We start from the raw sequence: 21755 nt of genomic DNA on the forward strand, positions 1-21755 counted from the left end.
TCTTTATGAAGGATACAATTTTTGATGTAAATGTATTTTTGATACTAGTGAGAAATTCATATAGTTTTGATACCTGAGAAGAAACATGAGCTGTTGTACAACGAGAGAAAGATTTTTATATTGCATTATAGGTGTACTGAAATATTATCTCATTTTATTTTATAGTAGCATGTAGCAGTCCATTTATTCACTGAATGGTAATTGAGAGAAATGATTTGGCCTTATTTATAGGTCAGGTTTTGGTAAAGAGTTGGGAACATCGTGCAGAGATCCTTTCCACGGAGGGATACAGATCCACACGTTCCAGACGTTCCCCCAGAGATTCATAGATTCCCAGTCCGGGTGGCTGGGTGGCGAGCCAACCGTGTTTGTGACTCTGACTTTAGACAGATTGCCAGGATCATCATCTTCATCTTCAGGGTGGTAGGACAAACACTAACCCAAAAAAAAAAAAGAAAGAAAAAAGGGGCCCCAACAGTGAAAACTAACTCTTGTCAACAAAGGCAAGTGGAACAGAGAACGAAGTGAGCTCAAAGAAACTGAAAAAAGGGTTTTGTTTATGTGCGCACTTTATTATTTTAGTTTGTTATTTTCCATAAATGTGCTCTTATATGCATGTATCAGCCCTGTGTATTTAATACAAGTTATGCAAACTGTCATTCTGGTGTGGTATCCCTTTTATTGATATTCAATTCTCAGGCTCTTAACAAATTTAGCGTTTTCTGATTCTGGTTCAAATTCGTATTAATGATAATCTCTAAGACTACTAAACCTATGTACATTATTACTACTACCTTGTAATAAGGGCTACATATGCACATGTCCCGCCCCTCCCGCTGGAAAGCCAATCATCTGCTTTTAACAGTCAAGTCGGGAAACATTTAAGCCTATCGACTGGTTCCACTGACGTTTGCGCACAGTTGAGGAACCCTTGCGCATGCGTAGTAAAAGTATAACCTGTGCAGAAAAAAGGTTTAAACCTTATTTTGGGGCAAAGTCATCAACATTTTTCAGCGATTTTTATTATATTTTACTGCTGTTTCTATACATGTAGTTTTTATGTCCCGGTGACCAGTGAAAATGCAGTTCTGACTCTATGCCCATTCATTTAGATGGGAGCCTGGTCTTGTTAGTCTGAAATGGCTGCCCGGAGGCGTTGCCAAGATGGTGGCCGAGTGGCACGACTTGCCTAAAAGGACTTTGGTTGTAGCCATAGACATTAAAAGAAATTGACACAGCGACCCCATTGGATTCAATGGAGACAAGTGAAGTCAATTAGAAGCACGCACTTCCTGGGGGTCCGGCGTACTGCGCAGACTCAAACTGAGCTTGATGACGTAGATGTCACGTGAGCAACCTGTCTGACAATTGTAAGTCTTCTAATAGCTGTGCCAAGAGAAATCTGAATCACCCACTGAATCTTGCAGAGAAGGCGAGCGTGAACAGGAGCAAATTTTGGTAAGTATTCTGATTAATTATCTCCCTTGACTTCATGCCTCCATGTCCCCCTGATAGCCTCATAGACAGTAAAAGATTGTCTGCGATTTTCTCCTCCTTTCCATACAGTAATTTCTCTACTGTGCGACAGAGAGTCGCAGGTTATGATGCAACCGTTAGCCCATTTTTACAAAAACTGCTTCTATGGGGCCATAACGTAAGATACGAGGTAATGGAGCCCTTTATACATTTTCGTGTTTCTTTAGAAATAATTAATGGACAAATGGAGTCTTTAAACGCCTCAGATGTAAAGTTATTCACTGTCAAAGTGACGCCAAAATGAATGAAAAAAAAAATGAATGAATGAATGAATGAAAATTGCAAATGCATTTAAGACAGGAGTCAATGGAATGCTAACAGCAGGTGGGGGTCCGCAAGCCAATGGCGGGGCCCAGGGGTGCTTCAATAAAATATGAAACCCTGCCCCCCTGGTTGTAGCCACGACAAAAATAAGTGAACCGACCATGGCCACTCCCGGCCACTGTACCAGAACACGCTGGACACATAGACAGTAAAAGAAATGGACACAGCAACCCCATTGGATTCAACGGAAAAAAATGAAGTCAATTAGAAGCACGCACTTCCTGGGGGTCGGGTGTACTGCGCAGACTCAAACTGAGCTTGATGACATAGATGTCACGTGAGCACCTGTACTTCTTCTAATTGCTGTGCCAAGAGAAATCTGAATCACCCACCGAATCTTGCAGAGAAGGCGAGCGTGAACAGGAGCAAGTTTTGGTAAGTATTCTGATTAATTATCTCCCTTGACTTTATGCCTCCACGTCCCCCCGATAGTCTCATAGACAGTAAAAGATTTCCTGCGAGCTTCTCCTCCTGTCCATATAATTTCTCTACTGTGCGACAGAGAGTCGCTGGTTATGACGCAATCGTTAGCCTATTTTTTACAAAAACTGCTTCTACGGGACCGTAACGTAAGATAGAAAGCGCCTTGTATACATTTTCGTGTTTCTTTAGAAATAGTTAATGGACAAATGGAGTCTTTAAACGCCTCAGATGTAAAGTTATTCGCTGTCAAAATGACGCCAAAATGAATGGAAGTCAATGGAATGCTAACGGCAGGTGGGGGTCCGCTAGCCAATGGCGGCGCCTAGGGGTGCTTCAAAAAAATATGAAACCCTGCCCCCCTGGCTGGACAGAGCAATGTCTCTTAAACTGTTCCCATTTTGAACCTGGCGGAGGCAGTATACTTAAATAAGAAAGCGATTGCTATTGCACTAGAGAAGAAGATGCTTCTTTGAAATCCTCTGTGATTTTGACAAAACTGGAAAGGCAGTTGACGTAAGTGCTGCTGGTTTGAGATATAAAGCCTGCAGGGGGCGTGTAATGGCTCAAATAGCAGTCTTTCTGATACCAAACTCACATTTCCCATATAAATAAACAAATAAAGTGAAATATATCAAAAGTAAAAACGTTCGTCAAAGGTGATAAGCCTCAACAACGCATTCATAAAATGTATGAAGTGTTCGTTCGTTAGCGTCTGTTTTCGATCACGTGACCGGAGTGGTCCAGTGAGAGGCGGGCGCGAGCTGCTCCCGGTTTCGCTGTGTCTCTGTCTCTAGAGTCCTCAATGTTGATCACTACATGGCGGTAACGCGGAACACTGCGGTAATGATGCTTACCTAACACGTTTACTTCAGTATAGAAATGTTTTTTTACATCTCCATGCTTATAGTTAACTCTGAGTGAATTTAGTCGGAATGAACGTCTTACTGTTCCAGTGTATCTCAAGTCGTGCATACACGAGGCCTGCATGAAAGCTCGCTAGGCGTCTGTTCATTGCTAACCAGGCTAGCATATTGCTCTCCTTTTCATTCGTGTTTTTCTGGGGATATCTGGGATTTACCTTATATTAAGGAACGGATACAGCTTGTTTAAGACGCATATAAGATAGTAACGCAAGCCAATGGATCCTGCGCCGCTAACGTTAGTTTAAGGCCGAGTATTGAACAGCTGTAAGTCAGCTAGCACCGCTGCTGGTGTACGTTAATGTACCAGCACGAGCGCGCCACTGCGTGTCTTTAACCTTTCTGTGCTGATATACAACTATCTGAAGGTGCAAAGCCCCTCAGTTCACTTGAGTGATGATTTTGTGTTTACGCTAACCCACAAAAAGCAGAAAAGGCAAAATGCAAATGGAGGTTACTATGAATTGTCCATTTGTGCAGTGTTTCTTGTAACGGTTTTTACGTGAACACCGTTTTCAGTATGAATAATGTTGCCTTGTGAAGCAGGTTTCTGTTTCATTCTGATTTGACCAGTTTGCATCTTGTAGAGGAAATAACCTACTAGGAAGATAGATTGAACACGAAAAGCGTTCAGTATTTTAGCACCATGCTACTTTAAGGAAAGACAATAATGTAGTGGTACTGGAGATATGATAATGATGACTAGCAGTTGCTTAAAGACACAGCTCCCCTAGAATTCTGTCTTTATATATATATGTATATATGTATATATATATGTATATATATATATGTGTGTGTATATATATATATGTGTGTGTGTGTGTATGTTTTTCTAAATCTATATGATTGACTTTCTCCTGGGGAACACAAAAGGAGATGAATTGGTTAAATGTAATTGGTGACTGAGGCTTTTGTGTTCCATGGAAGAAAGTCAGCTATCTACAGCTTCTTCCTATTGCACTTGGGACAGTGATTTTAAATTATTATGATGTGTGCACTTCCATGAACCACAGATCATTGTAAAATTGTGAGTGCTTTGCCAGCAAGTCTCTACAACTTCAAAATCCTGGTTGGCATAATACGGTTCGCCTCATAGGTAAGATGCAAAATCTTTCCTTTGCATATAATTTTCAATACATTTGGTTTTGATGAACATGTATTTTTCTGTTTGTTTCTATGGGGCATGCTATAGATTGAAGTCATAAATTCAGATGTGTGGAATGGATGGTTGCTGTGTAGATGGGATATCTGATCTGGAAATACTTTAATATGTGCTGTCTTAATTCCATGTCTACTGTATTGCTTTCTCTCAGTGAGGCAAAGGTCTGATGATGGAGAATGGACAAGGCACAGGCGCAAAGCTTGTATTACCGCCTCTTACTCCAGAGCAACAGGAGGCGCTACAGAAGGTAAGAAGAGATCTTTATTGTTTTGTAGTGATGGGAAGTCAGGCTCTTTTCAAAGATTTGGCTCGGCTCCCTAAATGAAGGGCTATTTGAGAGAGCCAGCTCTTTTGGCTCTTCATTTAGTATCACTCGGAGCCTTCTATTTTCGCCCAATTTAGCAATTGTGAATGGTTTGTGTGTTGGTAAGCAATTTTTTTAAATTCAGTGTTTCTATAATAGCCTTATTTTTATGCATTTTTCGTTACAAAAAATACAGTTACTATTACTTAAACATTTTAATAAAACTTTAACTGAACAGTTGAACACAGAACCACAGCAAATACATAAAGGCAAAAGTCTTAACATTAAGACACATAAGTCTTTAGTGCAGGTTGGCGTTCAGAAATATCAGATGCTACAGCTGTAAACTTTTGTCCTGTTTTTGAGAAGAGACTCTCTCTGAGGAGACCGATGTTGCAGCAGTGCAGTGTCTTCCTACCTTAACCAATTAAACGCGCTTGAGTTTAAATCCGGCTCCCCGGTCTCTCTCTGTCGCTCTGTGTACCTGTGTAACAATACACTTGCTATCTTTGGAGCATCTATTCACCTTCATTCTTGGGCTTTTATATATTCGTTAGAGACATGAGAGGGAAAGTTTTGGGGAGAGAGAGGGAATGGGATCAGTACAGGTCACCGGCTCCAGTGTGTCAAGAGTGGGTGTGCTACTGCTGTGCCACAGCTCCATCTTAAAATAGATTCTTAATTAAAAGAGGCAGTGCCACAGGATGCTTCTCCATAAGTCGTATTGGAGCTTTTTTTTGATTTTGTAGGCTCCAATCCATAGGCTCCTCCAAAATGTTTTGGTTTTTTCTAGGTTCACTTTTTAATCAAACTTGACCAGCAGCTGTCTCTGGTGGACTGTTAGATGGAAGAAAAAAAAATCCTCCAAACAAGCATGTCCACCATTGTAATGAATTGAAGCTAAACAAACACCCTAATAAGCATTCAGATAAGTAGGACATGAAAATTGGGTGAATAGCACCCTTATATTGATATAACTTAAATAGCCTGTGTTAAAAGCCTGTGTTTCTCTCTCTTTTTAGGCTAAGAAGTATGCCATGGAACAGAGCATCAAGAGTGTTTTAGTGAAACAGACCATCGCCCACCAGCAACAGCAGCTCACAAATTTACAGGTGAGCTTATATTATGATCTGATTATGCAGAATGCTTTAAATGTTTTACAGCGTGAATGTTGTTTTCTTATTTGAGAGAATTGAAACATTTGATTGTCAAACCAATAGCGTAACTGAAACTATAAAGCGTCACCTCCTGGTGCAGAATTTATAGTGCTGAATTCACTGAAGCAAGTCTGCAAAAAAGGAACTGATCTTTCAGACTTGCATATTATTTCTCTAAATATTGGGTGATAATCTTTTAGTTATGCATTAGGGATTCATGAAAATTCAGGAAATTTTAAATGATCAGTTTGTTTAAACAATGTGATTATCTGTAAGGGCAAATCCTGCGAGCCTTAAATTCCCATTGATAATGGCAAGTTTTTACATTAGGTGGTCAGGTTGTCCGTTTTATTTCTTGTTTCACACATCACAAGTCTTGTGAATGCTCTCTTTATCGTGTCAGATTAGCCCCAAGATTAGACCGAAACACTCACTGAAATAACTCCTCATGCATTTGTTTGCCCTCCCTCTCTGCCAGTTTGGTTGAGGTCTGCAATGTGTTTCTGTTTGATCAAAATCAAACAAAATCCAGAAATTGGTCACCGTATGTGTACTGCACTACCCAAGCAGACATCATAATGTCTGAAGAGTCAACAGCAGTTAGCCAAAGGAAACATACACACCCTATGCTCAGTTTATTTCTTGACTTTGTGAACAGATGGGAAATCTGAGCAGCCTACTCATTGCCTTTGTTGAACATAATGCCTATTAGTATCTCTGTTGCTTTAATTGTCAAATGTTTCAGGTCTTCAGTCAAATTAAGGGGTGTTTTAATGAGGTGGGCAGAGTTTAAAGTTGAATTCGGAGGCATTGACCAGTCAGAGAGACTGTCTGGAATACTATGTCTGTCTGCAAAGGATAAAAGAGATATCTAACCTTTTTCAGCACTTTTCCATCTTTACTGTGTTTCAGATGGCAGCAGTGACAATGGGCTTTGGAGATCCTCTCTCATCTTTACAATCGGTCAATAGATTAACTATTATTTACCTTCTGTACGCGTTTTGGCATAATGACTGTTAGCCTTCTTTATCCGGTATTGGCCTGTTACACTAGACATTTGCAGCAGCATATTTAAAAAGCAGACATGGCTTTGTTGTGAATGGAGTGTTTGTTTTTGGTCACCTATTTCATTAAGAAGGTTGCAAGATGACACATGAACTACCTCCATGAACTGACTGTAGTGTTTCAGTGTTAATGAATGCCATGGGAGCTGGTCTAAATTACAGGAACAGGATAGAGGACTTGTAATATGAGGATTGCACAGGACATTCTTCATTTACTGACAGTCCATTCCATATTTGCCATTCTGAATCACTGCATGGCCACCCGTGTGTGCGCCCTCATTGTCACTGCTCATTGATCAAAGTTAATTTTTCTACGTGAAGCTCCATTTGTCCTAAGAAGTCTCGTGGGAATTGTGTGTTGTGAATGGTGTGGATGCTCCATTTCTCCTTTGTGAATATGCTGTGGCATAAAAATGTCTCCTTTGTCTGCTGTGAAAGAGGGCTAGCGGTCACTACGACAATCCAAATTGAATCTGCCTAAACTTTGAGCCTTGTGTGTAATCGCATACTTTCGTCATGTGGCTGACATGCAATCCAAAACTTGAATTATAAATGGTTAAACAATGATAAATGTGTTGTTTGGTTGGACTAAAAGGGTTAAACGGATAGATTTGTGCTGATTCTCCCTCAACAGTGATCTGATATGTAAGTCCAAAAGCTCACCTCATGAAAAGAGATCTGATTTCACCTCCGCTCATTATCCAGGGTATTTAGGGGTTACTTCCATATATTAACTATTTAGGCTATCAGTATTCTTGGACAGAATATAGGTCAGTTATAACTCTACATGTTTTAGCCTGCATGTTCCTAATTCACGTTGCTGTGCTTGTCGTTAATGGTAAGTGAAGTAAGTAATGAGTAAGTATAGAGGACCAAATGAAGTGGGAACTAGTACTAAAACAAGATAAAAAATGTTTAATCCCTTGTTATATTTGATCTCATTGTCTCTGGTGCTTTGTGGTTTCTTTCCTCTTTTTTTTATTGTTCAGAAGCTAATATTCTCTGTTGTTGTCTCTTCCTTTCATGACCGCCAGGTGGCAGCACAGAGGCAGCGAGCTCTGGCCATCATGTGTCGCGTGTATGTGGGCTCCATTTATTACGAGCTGGGGGAAGATACCATCCGGCAGGCCTTCGCCCCCTTTGGTCCCATTAAGAGCATTGATATGTCTTGGGACTCTGTCACCATGAAACACAAGGTATGCATATCTGAGTCATATTTATGTCCAAAATTTGCTAAATTAATTCAATAAAGGGGCCCTATTATGCCCCTTTACAAGATGTAATAAAAGTCTCCGGTGTCCCCATAATTGTGACTGTGAAGTTTCAGTCAAAAAAGGGTAATGAAACCCCCTGCTTCAGCACCGGTTAGTTCTCACCACAGTTTTAAAAACCGCTAAAATAATGGGCATGGTGTGCTGTGAGCAGAGGGGGAAGAGGGGAGACAGACAACACAGACAGACTTCGGTTTCTGACACTTTCATTTAGCTCACATCGTGTAAAAAACACAAGAGGACAGCCATTTGCACTATGCATCGAAAACATATATTAGGGCTGCACAATTAGTCAAAATTAAATCACAAAGGCGATAAATCACGATTAGGCAGAAGCGTATCTTTCAGTGAAGCACGGTTCTGTGATTTAGCAGTAAATCTCCATCCGAAGGCCAGAGGGCGATCTCGCGCTAAAAATCCAAATATGCCTCGAAGAAGAAATCTAGGAAATGTCTGAAGCTGTAGCTGAATAAACAGAAGATTTAACTGCTTTCATTGATTCAACGTGATTAATAAACACATGACTACGGCAATATATGGTTTATCTGAGTTTTTCTTATTTTAATTTTCATCACAATTAGGTATATCTATAATGAAATGCTAATCGACATAGCCTTTATCACTGCTTAGAATACAGTGAAATATTGTGCCTTAATTATGGTTTAATAAGCCACATCTCACAGAAGGATTTTAGAAGGACACTCGACTGACATGATGAATGAGTTTGGAGTAAAAACATGTCATGTAGCTTGTCAGAGAACTGCAGCTCCATCTGAAAGCAGGTGATGGAGATTTACTATTAATCACAGAACCAGCTTCAATGACAACATTTGCATGACAGTGTGCATGGCTTTTGATTAATTGTGCAGCCCAAACATAAATATGAACGTGCTGTTGCACCTCTGGTAACTTTTAAGACTCATTTTGAGGCATTAATATAAGCCTTTTGACAGGTAGTGCACACGCACAACCCGTGTAGATAACGTAAAAGCAGGATAAAGGGGCCCCTTTTAATAATACACTTGCAAACAGTAGTGGTTGTGTTTTGTTGTACTTTTGTTCAATAAATAATATTTGGATTACAGTCTTTTTATTTTAAGATAATAACTTTTAATATAATGCCAGACTTTGGTGTCACATGATCCTTCATAAATGGTTCTTATATGCTGATTTGGTGTTTAAGAAACATTTTCTTATTTTCAGTGTTGAATTTGACATTTGTTAGATTCACACTGCTTTTAAAGGCTGATATCTTGTCGAAAGCATGTAAACCTTGGACACATAAAAAAAATCTGTCTCAGGGCTTTGCCTTTGTGGAGTATGATGTTCCAGAAGCAGCTCAGCTGGCCTTGGAGCAGATGAACTCCGTTATGCTGGGTGGAAGGAACATTAAGGTGGGTTTCAAGCAGGACAATCAGTCTTAAACTTTTTTTTAACAGCTTTCTGACAGTGAGCTATTTTTTTCTGTTTTGTTGCTTTTGTGTGTGTTACTTGAGTAAATGCTCTCCTTTTCATGTGCATATCTTTTCCTCTAACCTGAATGTGAGTGTATGCAATGCCATGCTTCCACACTGTCATATTGTTTGTTTTCGGAGCTCCATTTCTCTAGGAGCTGCAGAGGGAGCTTTTGTTTGAGACGGGCTTTTCTCTGTCCGGGATGTGCTGATGATGGGCTGCGCCTGGCTGGTGTTTGCTTGGCCGCCCCAACTGCAGCACAGATGCCACCAATACAAAAAACTGTTTTTTAATCAATCACAGACATATTGCATTCATGAATCAACTTTTTTCCATCTAACACATTCCGTGCTCTCACAGTGACCATCTGTAGGCAAGAATTAGCTAATGTTAAAGTGCTGTCATCAATACAGGGTTTTTTTTTTTTTTTTTTGGTTTCTTTTTTTTTCTGCATTTTGATTTTATTCTGCCATGAGTTTGTAAAATAATGTAGATATTTGAGACGCTTGGGTCTCAGAACATTTTTTACATGTATGCATATAGCTAGCTTGGAGAAAGGGTCTTTTAATAACTTAATTTGTTAAAGGGATTAGCTGCAATATATTTTTCTTTTACTGTACTTGAGTCTCTTTCCAGACTGGTACAGGGTTTTTTTTTTCTCTTTTCTCAACCACTTTTGCATTTACATACACAAGCACACACTTCATACACTTCCACTTAGTGGCCCCTGTGCTGGTATGTGTACTGTAGGTGGGGCGGCCAAGTAACATTGGACAGGCGCAGCCCATCATCGACCAACTGGCAGAGGAGGCACGTGCCTTCAACCGAATCTATGTAGCCTCTATCCACCCTGATCTATCTGACGACGACATTAAGAGTGTCTTTGAGGCCTTTGGAAAGATTAAAAGTTGTATGCTGGCACGGGAACCCACCACGGGAAAGCACAAGGGCTTCGGATTCATTGGTGAGCCGTCTAGAAAGCACTGTAAACCTTATGTGGAGAAAGTCATTGCATTGCGTTTTACTTCTGTGCAACTGACTATTCACTTCGTGTTCCAGCATCATGTGTTTATGAGGTGTCTTCCCAGATCCAGATATTTCCTTGTGAAGCTGTTCCATGCTTTATACTTATAGACATGACCAGTTGAAATATGCAAGAATAATGCAGTAACCAATTATATAGACAGATTTTATGAAGCTTCCAGAAATGTGAGGTATGAAAATGTATCATAAGCTTAGATTGAGGAACCGCTTTCTCCATGGGTAGAATATGAAAAGCCTCAGTCATCGCTGGATGCCGTGTCTTCTATGAACCTGTTTGACCTCGGAGGTCAGTACCTAAGAGTAGGGAAGGCTGTTACTCCTCCTATACCTCTGTTGACACCTACGACCCCTGGAGGTCTGCCTCCTGCTGCAGCTGTGGCGGCTGCTGCTGCGACTGCCAAGATCACTGCCCAGGTGAGAATTAAACCTTAGATCAGGCTGAACACTAGCTTACCATTATAGGACAAATTGGTAGATTTCAGAGAAACTGTTGTTGATGTGCTGATGCAATTACAGCTATGCTATGTATATGTCGTCAGATTTCACATTGTTTTGATGCTGTTTGCAGGAGGCTGTTGTTGGAGCGACAGTGCTGGGTTCTCTCACTTCACCAGCACACATTCTCAGTCAGCAAATGGGACTTCCACAGGCCGTACTGGCTGCCCAGGCTCCTGGCATCATCACAGGTCTGCAAAAATCAATGAACACATCTTCGAAGCTCAGTACAGTTTGAATTGAAATCCTAACCATCTGCAGGCCTGTGCACATCGGAATGATTGTTCAGTGGGAATAATATTTTACATTGAGTTGAACAGCTGTTAATGCATCTGTTCAGACCAACATAAACATTCTTGTGCCAAGTTTAATTTTTTTTTTTTTTTTACAGAGATTGGTTCTGTATTGTCTTTTCCATAGTGAAACTGCCAACCTGTAAGAGTCAAGTTTTTTTTGTTGTTGTTGTTTCGTTTGTTTATCCCTGCTTTAACATGAAACTACAATTTAGTAGTTTGTAAAAATCTAAACAGCTAATAGAAAATATGAATACTTTGACTTTGTATCTTTTTTGTGTCAAATAGGTCAGAAACGGAAAGTTGTGTATCATTTTATTTCTGTTTTCCTAAATGTGCCACCTACTGCCGGAGTGTGAATTTGCATTTTCATTTAATTTATACCACATGCCAAAATTGGACGACATTTTTTACTGGACATTTGTTTTGGTATAAACAGATACCATTACCAGAGACCTTATACAGCAGACTTTCAGAATCATGAAAATCTAGCTGGCTGAAGCGGTCACAATATAAGAGGTTCAAATATTGTTCTGTAAAATGGGAGAATTGATAGAAATGTTATCTGAATCATTCATGTCTCTTCTGTAATCCATTTGATAGGTGTGACACCTGCTCGCCCCACTCTCCCTGTAGTCCCTCAGGTTGGTTTGGTCAACCCAGTACTAGCATCCCCACCAGTCACAACATCTGCATCTGTGGGAACACCAACATCTACAGCACAAACGCATACAGAAGTGAAGAGAGAGGAAGACAACATGCGAACTGAAGATCAGAGTGTGCCAGTCGGAAATGGACAGGACCGTGAACTGGAGCAGCTAAGCGTCAGTGCAAGTGGAGGAAAACAGACAGTCACGCAGTCGAAGGTTAGACAGCAATACCTAGGTTATATATTAAAGATTAGAGACACAAGTGTACATAGGTCCAAGCTCTAAGAGTAAGTAAAGAGCAATAATAAAAAATGACCTTAAAGTTTCATACATCTGATTTTTGAAAACTGTCATGAAACATTGAAGGAATAAATCAGTGTCTGCAAAAAAAATAAAATGTTATTAAAGGCAATTAAGCTAGTTATTAGTTCACCCGAAACTGAAATGCTGTTTTTTTTTAGTCACCCATGTGTTGTCAAACCTGTAGGATTTCCTTGTTTCTTTTAAATGCAAAAGATGTTTTAAATAGCCATTGACTTCCATAATATGGAGACCATCAACATTTTCGTTACCAACATTCTTCAAAATATCTTCTTTTGAGCTTAGCAGAAGAAAGAAACTCATACAGGTTTGGAACAACTTGAGGTTGTATAAATTACAACAGGATTTTTATTTTTGCGTGAAGTATCCCAGTCATATAGCTTATCAGTTTACCCCAATTTTTGTATCACTCTTTAACCACAGCCATCAACAGTTATGGTGCTACGCAACATGGTGGGCCCAGAGGACATTGATGATGACCTGGAAGGTGAAGTGATGGAGGAATGTGGGAAGTATGGTGCTGTTAATCGGGTTATCATTTACCAGGAACGACAGGGTGATGAGGACGGTGCTGAGATAATAGTGAAGATTTTTGTGGAGTTCTCTGATGCCGATGAAATGAACAAGGCCATCCAGGCTCTCAACAACCGCTGGTTTGCAGGTCGCAAGGTTGTTGCAGAGTTGTACGATCAAGAGCGTTTTAATAACAGTGACCTCTCTGCGTAAAACTGTCTCGAAATGGCCACTGGCCCTGTCTCTTGGCACTCAAACTCACTCAGCTTTCATCACTGCTGCTTGAGATCTGGGCCTCTTTGAAACTTGTAATTATTTTTTTATTGATGTTGATAGTGATAATATTATTGGAAAAATCCCAATGGTGGGATTTAGCATAGGACAAAAAAACATGCTCCTCGTACATTTACTTTTGTGTCACCTACTGTATAAGACTTGCATTTTTTTTAACAGTCATTATCATTTGCAGGGTTTTGTTTTCTAATTTTGAAGAAAAGATGCAATTTTCCCCATTCCCACCCCACTTTTTTACAAATGGTAACTTTTTCTCCACTGACGTTGTGTTCAGACCCTAAACATTGTGTTGGTGACATTGGTTCTGCCTTTACCATAACAATAAATTTCTCTAATATGCAGTGTTGTCCCAGTCTTTAATATGTATGGTTGGATGAGGCCACTTCTCTGATGTACGACACGCACACACACACACAACATTACACACACAGTAGAACATACAACTTGAGATGATTGCCAGGTAATGTTTGGAGTTTAGCAAAAAAAAAATTACATTTTCCTATTTGTTTACATAATTATGAACTAAATGAAAGCTAAATATACAGATATATTTAGTATTTAGAGTATCAACTATCAAACAATGTGTATGAACCTTTTGACCAAGGGTTGAAACAAGCTAAGTGCTTATTGCTAGCATGTTTCCCATCTAATGCTGGTTCATATTATAAAATCTCTGTGTGCTTTTGTGTTTAGTGTGGGATATTTTTCATTCCTCGCTATTTTTTTCCCAGTGAGTGCAAGTTTAGATTATCTGCTCTGGTACAGTAGCAGGCTGCTTAGTCATAACTCATTTACATACAATTATTTCAGTGTAGTATTACATTAGAGTGTATTCAAGTGTATTACTGCTCCAAATAGTTAGGCTTAAAGACATCTTTAAGAAATTGATGTAAAAATGTATGTATCTATCTGTATCTGTCCTAAAAACCACACAGCAACCATCCTGAATAGCCTAGTAACAATGACCTAGACACAACTCTTGCAAAACCCTACTAACCAGAGAGACAATTATTTACCTTCACACACTGAGGTTTGTCCTTTACAAATGAGAAAAATACCAATTTATAATACATGGGTTAACATTCAACTGCTCCAGCTTTTAATCAACATATGAGGTTGAATTGTATTAAGAGATGAACTAAAATAGATGAAGTAAACCAGCATAAGCTCTATGATCCTCCAAACCTTTCAAAATCAAGTGCATGATGCTGTTAACAGGTTCCTCTTCCCTGGTTATAGACAAACTGTCAAAGGATCTAGATTGTTAGCAACATGAGCTTTCAACAATGACAAACTAGCAACCACAGCAATCAATTAATACTTAAACTTTCCACTGAGCTTTATAAATGTAATATGACTTCAAACTTATTTTTTTTTTTAATAAAGTATATCAATCTTAATCAATCAAAATCTTATCTCTCTCATATCTCTATCTATATAGCTTGTTTTAAAACTACTTAGACTTTTAACTACTTCAAAATGAAAACCCTCTAACTTAATACTATTAAATCTACTTCAAACTTTCTGACCAGGCCTCTTCAAGACAACAATTTGTTTAAATGTCTGACGGCTAATTCAAATATAACAGTCAAGAATCAAATCTTGAATCTTTTGGAATCACAAAATGCTTCTGGTTCAATTATTGTCAATATATCAGGACCCCAGTCTCTGTTCAAAAGAAGCTAAAAATACTAAAGGAAATATTTGAGCCAACATGTGGGGCCTCTGAATGCTGTGTTGGACAATAGGGGGGCCAAAAGTTCAAGTCAAAAGCTGAGTAAGTTGAGAACCACACACACACACCCAGAGAGAGAGAAAACATTTGTTTTGTAGAATGTTGTCTTTTAAGGCATTTTAGCATGCTTACTCTAGAACATTAAAGATAAGTGATTCAGCTGTACTCGACAGACAACTTGTCTTTTAATAGACTAATAAACGAAATATCACATGAAAACCATGGTGTTTGTAGTGACTCGGTAATAAAACAAATAGTCCCGACTGTACACGCACGGTTCTTTCCTCAGGACGGCGCAAGTGCACTAAGCCAGACTCCAGCGCTCCTCTCCTCCTCCAGACTCCTAGAGGTCGCCATCCGGAGGAGTGAGAGCGATGCCGTGCGTGCGAAAGACGCTCAGACGCAGAGACTCACAACAGTGAGGCGGAGCTGGGAATGGATCAGCTCCTGAAGCCTTAACTCAGAGCCTCCACACACTCGCCTACAAGAGCAGGAAATCCCGCGGCAGAGAAAGCCCAGGAGGAGCGTAGCGGGCGTCCTGAGGCCAACCAACTGTATGAGGAGGACAGAGAGGTTTGAGACGGATCGGCCCGGACTCGATATCAGGACGGGCAGCAGAGGAGCACAAAGCCGGTGGAGTGTCTCTGGAGCGGCGGAGATCAGCCCAGCCCCCCACATACACACACAACCGGCCTGCTGCTTCTAGCCTGTTGCTGCTGTGTATGGGATATCTCAAATAGCAGATCGCTCGTGTCTCAGCGATACACACGTCTGTAAGTAGTTCCGAGTTGTTTTGTTTTTGTTCGGAGGCTGACTGGTGTGTTTTGCGGCGGTTGGCGGACTATAGCGCTCTGCAGCTGGCTAATGAGTTAGCTGTAGCATAACGTCGTGTGTAACGTTACAGCAGCCTCACGAGCACAATTTAGAATGATTATTAGACCTATTTTTATTATTACAAGACAAAACATGTTTGATAAAAGAGCGCGTGACATGAACCGACGAGTCTGACGTATTTGAACACCTCTGTATGTGAACGCGGAGTCACTTATTCCGTGCGACATCATCTCGTTTAATTCAACGAGGGGGCTGTTTATGCTGCAAAACTGAATCTAGCACATAATGTGTGTTTTGTTGACTTCATTCGGCTTCTGTTTAACCAAACTGTGAATGTGCTGAGTGACTCGGCTTGTGTATGATCCTCTGGATGTCCCCTGCCATCACTGGAGTTAGTGGACATTTGCAGGAGAACCGTTCGCGCAGGGGCTTTTATTTGACTGGTTTTGCTGGATAAAGTCCAGGGAGTTGCGAGACGGCAGGACCAGCCTGTACCCCGTCGTTTGGCTGCTTGAGTGAGTCCCCGATGCGGAGGGGCTGAGTGCTCCGGGACATGCTGAAGTGTATCCCGCTGTGGCGGTGTAACCGTCACGTTGAGTCCGTGGATAAGCGGCACTGCTCGCTCACTGCGGTGCCCGACGAGATCTACCGCTACAACCGCAGTCTGGAGGAGCTGCTCCTGGACGCCAACCAGCTGAGAGAGCTGCCCAAGGTAAGACACATCACTTACTCTCATGTGTGCATGTCTCCCTGCGTGCCAGCCTCAATTGTAAATTATGCATAGATCTGTTGTGACGCACATGAATGTGGTCAAACTGTTGCTCTTGTTTCAAAGTTTGCCACGTTCATAGAAAGCTTGAAATATCAGGGACATTTAAGAAGTCCCCTTATATGCTTGGTTCGTAAAATGTTTCTTTGGTTGTAAGTTTTGTGTTCTCTTGGTGTATTTGTGTGGGTACAGTCTCTTTAAAGTGATTTAGAGCAAGACACCACAGGTGAACAGCTTTTTAAACCCAACGATTTCACCATACTTGCCCTTATGATTGATTATAGTGCATTAAAACAATTGTTTTGCATTACATGTTTTCTGAAATGTTGTGTTCAGATATGCAAAGGAGACATTCTCTAATCAAATATGCAATCAATTGCAAAGCCATATTCAAAGCTCTTGTTTCACTTTGTTGACCGGTTAGATTTAAAGATATATTACAGAGGGGAACACTTGTCTTCAGCCAGATTTTTTTAGTAATAAAATGTTATACAAAAGACATATGAATAAAGCCCTCTGTAAAAATTATTTAGAAAAAAACAACAACAGGAAGTTTTGTGTATCTGCAGCTGTAAAGAGCAACTCAAAAAAAGCTCATTTTGATAAAACGGAAGAAATATGTTGGCTATTTTAATTGAAATATATATTTGCAACAACTATATAAAGTGCATTGAAATAAATATTTAATGCATGTTTTGCATGTTTTCATTTCACTAGTCTGAAAGAAGACGTTATGGATATAAAATAGCTCAAAATTGAAATAGCTCAAAGTATGAAAAACTATGGTTTAGCCTAAAGTGTTTGTAAAAAAAAAAATATAATAATAAGGTTCTCATCCAGTAATATGAGCATTTGAAAACGAATTAGTCAAATGTTGTGTGAATTATTCTGTACTAATGTTAAAATAAGTGTTGCAGATTTTGTAAGCCGTTGCAAGCATACCTTACACTTAAAGAAGTGAAGAAATAATCTGTTTCTTGTGGAGAAATGGCAAAAAAAAAGAGACTAACATGCTGCCTAACATTGACAGTCTATCCTCCTTTGGGGATACTTTAGTGTGTTACACATCTGTCTCACTAACCACACTAAAAGCTGTTTGCTTTGTCCTTTTAATTTGGATTTCCTCTGTTTTGTTAATGTGTGTGTGTGTGAGAGAGAGAGAGAGAGATCCTGCTGACTTGGCTGTGAATCAGGTCTAGTAGTCTTTACATACAGTAAACACACGCATTGTTCTTTAACTTTGAGCATTTACATCCACACATAGGGGTCACGAGAGACTGTTGGTGGGTTGCCAGAGCTAGCATTCCCTAAAGTACACTGATAGAAAAATAAGCAAACTTGCTTGATTCAACATTTATACTACTGTAAGATGTTGTTAACTACCATCCAGTCATTTGAAGTGCTCTTCTGTAGGCCGTATAATGCTCGGGCTGTTGGCATAGCCTCACTGGCAAAAGACTCAATCTGTGTTAGCCAGTCTACAGGCAGCATTGCTTAGAGGGTCAGACAGAACGGCACAGGATCCTTTGACCGTGATGTGGAATAGCTGATCTGAGTGGACAGGTCAGGACCTGAGCTTGGGGGTCTGTGTGTGTGTGTGTATACTGTGTGCAGACAGTTGGCATATGGCTTCCCCTCAGCCCTGTGGCAGAGAGAGAGTGAAAGAGAGATGAAAACTCAGGCAGCTCTTGTCTGAGAAAAGGTCTGGAGATCAGAAGTGGTCGACTGATACATCTCAGATTTAGGGAGATTGCTGGTGATGTTCGATATATACCTAACGCTGATGTTTTAATATAATTTAATAGTAGGTTGGCTGCACACACAATTGATAAATTTAAATGAACACTTTTGAACACTTGATTGGTACTAGTTAAAGTAGATAGTAATAGAAAAATGTATACTTCTGTTCAGCAAGGATGCATTAAATAGTGTAATATTGACAATAACATTTAAATTGTTGCTAAGAAATAGTAAAAAAAGAGTAATCTGAAAAAGAAAAAAAAAAAATTCTTTTTTAAATAAATGCTTTCTATTCATCAAAGAATTCTGAAAAAAATGTGTCATTTGTTTCATGAAAACAAATATTAAGCAGCTTTTCTCAACTGTGATTGTAAGAAATCTTTGAGCAGCAAATAGAATAATTTTAAAGAGTCATGTGACACTGAAGACTGGAGTAATGGCTGCTGAAATTCAGCTTTTAATTAAAAAATGTGTAATAATGATTAAAAAATAAAATAGAAATGTTATTTTACATTGTAATTAGAGCCCGACCGATATATCGGCCGGCCAATATTATCGGCCGATATAAGCTAATTGCATTTAAATCGGCATCGGCATTTATAACGGCCGATGAAACATGAGAGAAACAGTCTCATGCTTCACTCATGTTATGAGTAGGGCTGCAACTAACGATTATTTTGATAATCGATTAATCTGTCGATTATTTTTATGATTAATCGATTAATCGGTTTATGTACTTATATTTTAGTTTTTTCCATTTTTCCCCCAAAGTAAATTAATAATAAAGGGTCTTTATCATTCAGCATAGATTTTTAAGAGATTTTAATAATTTTGCATTGTCATATCCTCATCACAAATATACCTGGAGTTGTTTTATTATGTGTTAGTGATCCCTTGTCAAACTCTTCTGCAATCAAAACACTGACCCATACTCTATCAAATTCCACAAGGAGATTTCAAATAATGTTTTCACCATGGCAGTCCTTAGAGCTCCTAAAGTAGTTTAACATCCCGAACAAAGCTTATTAAGGAATCTTTCAGAACATATTTTCACGAAGAATAAGGATAAAACAGAATAAGATTGCAGTGCGTTGTATTTTATTATTTACTGGGAAACAGCTTTATAGCTTATGCTGTGAAATTGTAAACAATCCTTTGAATAAAGTGCCAATGGCATGAAACCTGAATGGAACTCACAATTTAAAGTAAAATCCATCAGAAGGTTGTCCAGAAAAAACGGACACACAAAAAACCTGCTGTGTGAAAAAGAGCAGTGAAAAAAAAAAAGTGCATTTCAAATATCTTTAAACATTTACCTCTCTCATTCAGTCATAATTAGGCTGCACGACTGAATTATGAACTGGTAAACGACAAACTGATCACAGAACATGTTTGTAAAGCTTTAAATGTTAACTGTTAAAAAGCAATGTTATCAGCTTTTACAACTAAACATTTGCAAACAACATTGTACTGGAGAATCTGCACAAATAAAAGGCTTAGGGGCCGTTCACATATCGTGCCTGAAACGCTAGGCGCACCCATAGACTGTGCGCACCGCTTTCTCCTCCTTTCCAAAGCGCTCGTGCAGAAGCACCCCTGAGGCGTCTGCCTTTGCTAAGCAACCATGACGTGCTCTCTCCTTGAAGACGCGGAAATTTCAGCAAAGGATAAATGGATTTGCAGCTCTAAAAATCGCTTGCAGTAGCTCTGCTACTAAATTTATTTCAAAATGGGAATCCATATACAGCTATGATCAGCTGTTCCTTCATCTTGGCTGAGCTTTAAAAGTTGTTACGGGAAAGGATGAAGCTGATTATTTAGTTCTTGTCACATGACCCGCGGTGCGCTTGCTGCATTCTGAAAAGTTGAAATGTTTTTAACTCGATGCGGTGTGCACGCGCCTGGAAAAACGGGTGCGTCGCGACCGCGTCGCTTCCATTATGGGCGTGCATACTGCGCGCCTACATTGGAAATAACGAACATGAGCGCGCAAAAGACGCGATATGTGAACGGTCCCTTAAACAGTTCAGTAGTGCAGAGTTTACAGGTTAATCTTCTTTTTTGAAGGCTCAAAATAAAGTACTCCCACATCCTGCTGAATGCTGCAGAGACGCCGTTCGGGAAGCACGTGACATAAAACGAGGCCAGCTATTGGCTATTCGCTACTTCTCCTCTTGTACTGGCTGAGTAAATCCTCCGGTGGCTCATTACTGCCACACTTTGGTCACCGCAGATCTGAAATATGCACGAAATAAGCCGCTTACGGCAAATAAATTATTTAGCAACGAATCGATGACTAAATTAGTTGACAACTATTTTAATAATCGATTTTAATCGATTAAATCAATTCGTTGTTTCAGCTCTAGTTATGAGTGTTGCATAGTGTGCCCACCAGAGGGAGCTCTGCAGCTCCAGAGTTAACAACAGCGCCAGAAGTCCACTACAGAAGAAAGCGATCAACTGTTTTGACGGTGAGTCTGTCGTTCGTCATGTGAAATGATTGTAGATTTAGTTCATACCCTGTATATAAAAACTGTGTGGTAGTTCTAGCTAACGGTCCTATCATTATCACTTCTAAATATTCTGTAACATCACTTACAGCCGCTAATGCATTGCAATATTAGATTAGCCACAAAGCTAATACCATGTTTATCAGTGGAAGAGCGCGAACGTTAATAGGAGGTCAAACTATAACGTTAGCGTTTAACTTATTCTTATTCTATTGCGGTGTGTTTCCCACATAATGACCGCGTAATTGGGCCTTTCACACAGGACGCGGTATGCACGGCGCTTGCCGCTGGGCTCAGCGTTGCCCTTCAGATACAACGCGATTTGCGCTGCACTATGGCATAGGCGGAGTTTTAAAAACGTTTAGCGGGAGCTCTTTCATAGTCTGTTCCTCCTCCTTTCGGTCAGGAGCAAACATGTGTATCTGTCCCGTTGTAAGAAGCGAGCGATAGCGCTAGTCCTGCTGATGAGAATTAAGAGGCTACCCTCAGGTCCAGAGAACAATTTGGTGAATTCAGGCTGGTTATGTTACTCTAACGCTAATAGCTTCCTTTTAAGCAGGCCCCTTAAATGCTTGCTATTAACTTGTTTGAAGGTGGTTCTTCTCAAAATTGACAGCGGTGTGTTCATGACACTAACGTTAACCATTCAACTTCGAATTGGTTCCTTAATCTTCCGGTAATAGTAGGCAAGACGATGTAATGTGAGAGCAAATATAGTGTAGTTACAGTAACTACAGTAGGTGCGTCAGAAATGATTAAACCAGAGGGGACATGTAAATAAATGTGAGCTGAACAAGCGCTTTTTTTTTTTTTTTTACATATTGTTTCAAAGCAGCTTTACAGACATAACAGGAAAATGTTGAAATAATATTGTTAAATATAAGTAGGTAATACCTATTGCTTGACAAATAAAAAAATATATATATATATTTCTCATTTTT

At 39.8% G+C, this 21755-nt stretch overlaps 2 protein-coding genes across 18 annotated transcripts in view; both read left to right on the top strand.

Moving 5' to 3' along the window:
- Nucleotides 1-2997: 2997 nt before the first annotated feature.
- puf60b (poly-U binding splicing factor b) lies at nt 2998-13567 on the top strand. Of its 2 annotated transcripts, XM_059533520.1 has the most exons (12): nt 2998-3123; nt 4217-4299; nt 4517-4612; nt 5692-5781; nt 6739-6789; nt 7925-8086; nt 9463-9555; nt 10367-10580; nt 10884-11074; nt 11229-11346; nt 12052-12314; nt 12843-13567. In XM_059533520.1, the coding sequence occupies exons 3-12, from the start codon at nt 4532-4534 to the stop codon at nt 13143-13145; spliced, it is 1566 nt and encodes a 521-aa protein (XP_059389503.1). In that variant the 5' UTR covers nt 2998-3123; nt 4217-4299; nt 4517-4531; the 3' UTR covers nt 13146-13567. The 2 variants fall into 2 exon arrangements, with proteins under 2 accessions (XP_059389503.1, XP_059389507.1); XM_059533524.1 differs by lacking the exon at nt 6739-6789.
- A 1678-nt stretch (nt 13568-15245) lies between these two features.
- Nucleotides 15246-21755, top strand: part of scrib (scribble planar cell polarity protein) — a 97778-nt gene continuing 91268 nt past the window's right edge. For 7 of the 16 annotated variants that reach the window (XM_059533581.1, XM_059533587.1, XM_059533579.1 and 4 more), the window contains exon 1: nt 15247-16507. In XM_059533581.1, coding sequence (XP_059389564.1) covers nt 16349-16507 — 159 coding nt within the window. In that variant the 5' untranslated portion in view covers nt 15247-16348. Of the gene's footprint in view, nt 16508-21755 lie in introns of all 16 variants that reach the window. The other 9 variants (XM_059533564.1, XM_059533546.1, XM_059533560.1 and 6 more) reach the window with 4 other exon arrangements.

Source organism: Carassius carassius, chromosome 3, assembly GCF_963082965.1.
Source record: "Carassius carassius chromosome 3, fCarCar2.1, whole genome shotgun sequence".
Classification (NCBI taxonomy): Eukaryota; Metazoa; Chordata; class Actinopteri; order Cypriniformes; family Cyprinidae; genus Carassius; species Carassius carassius.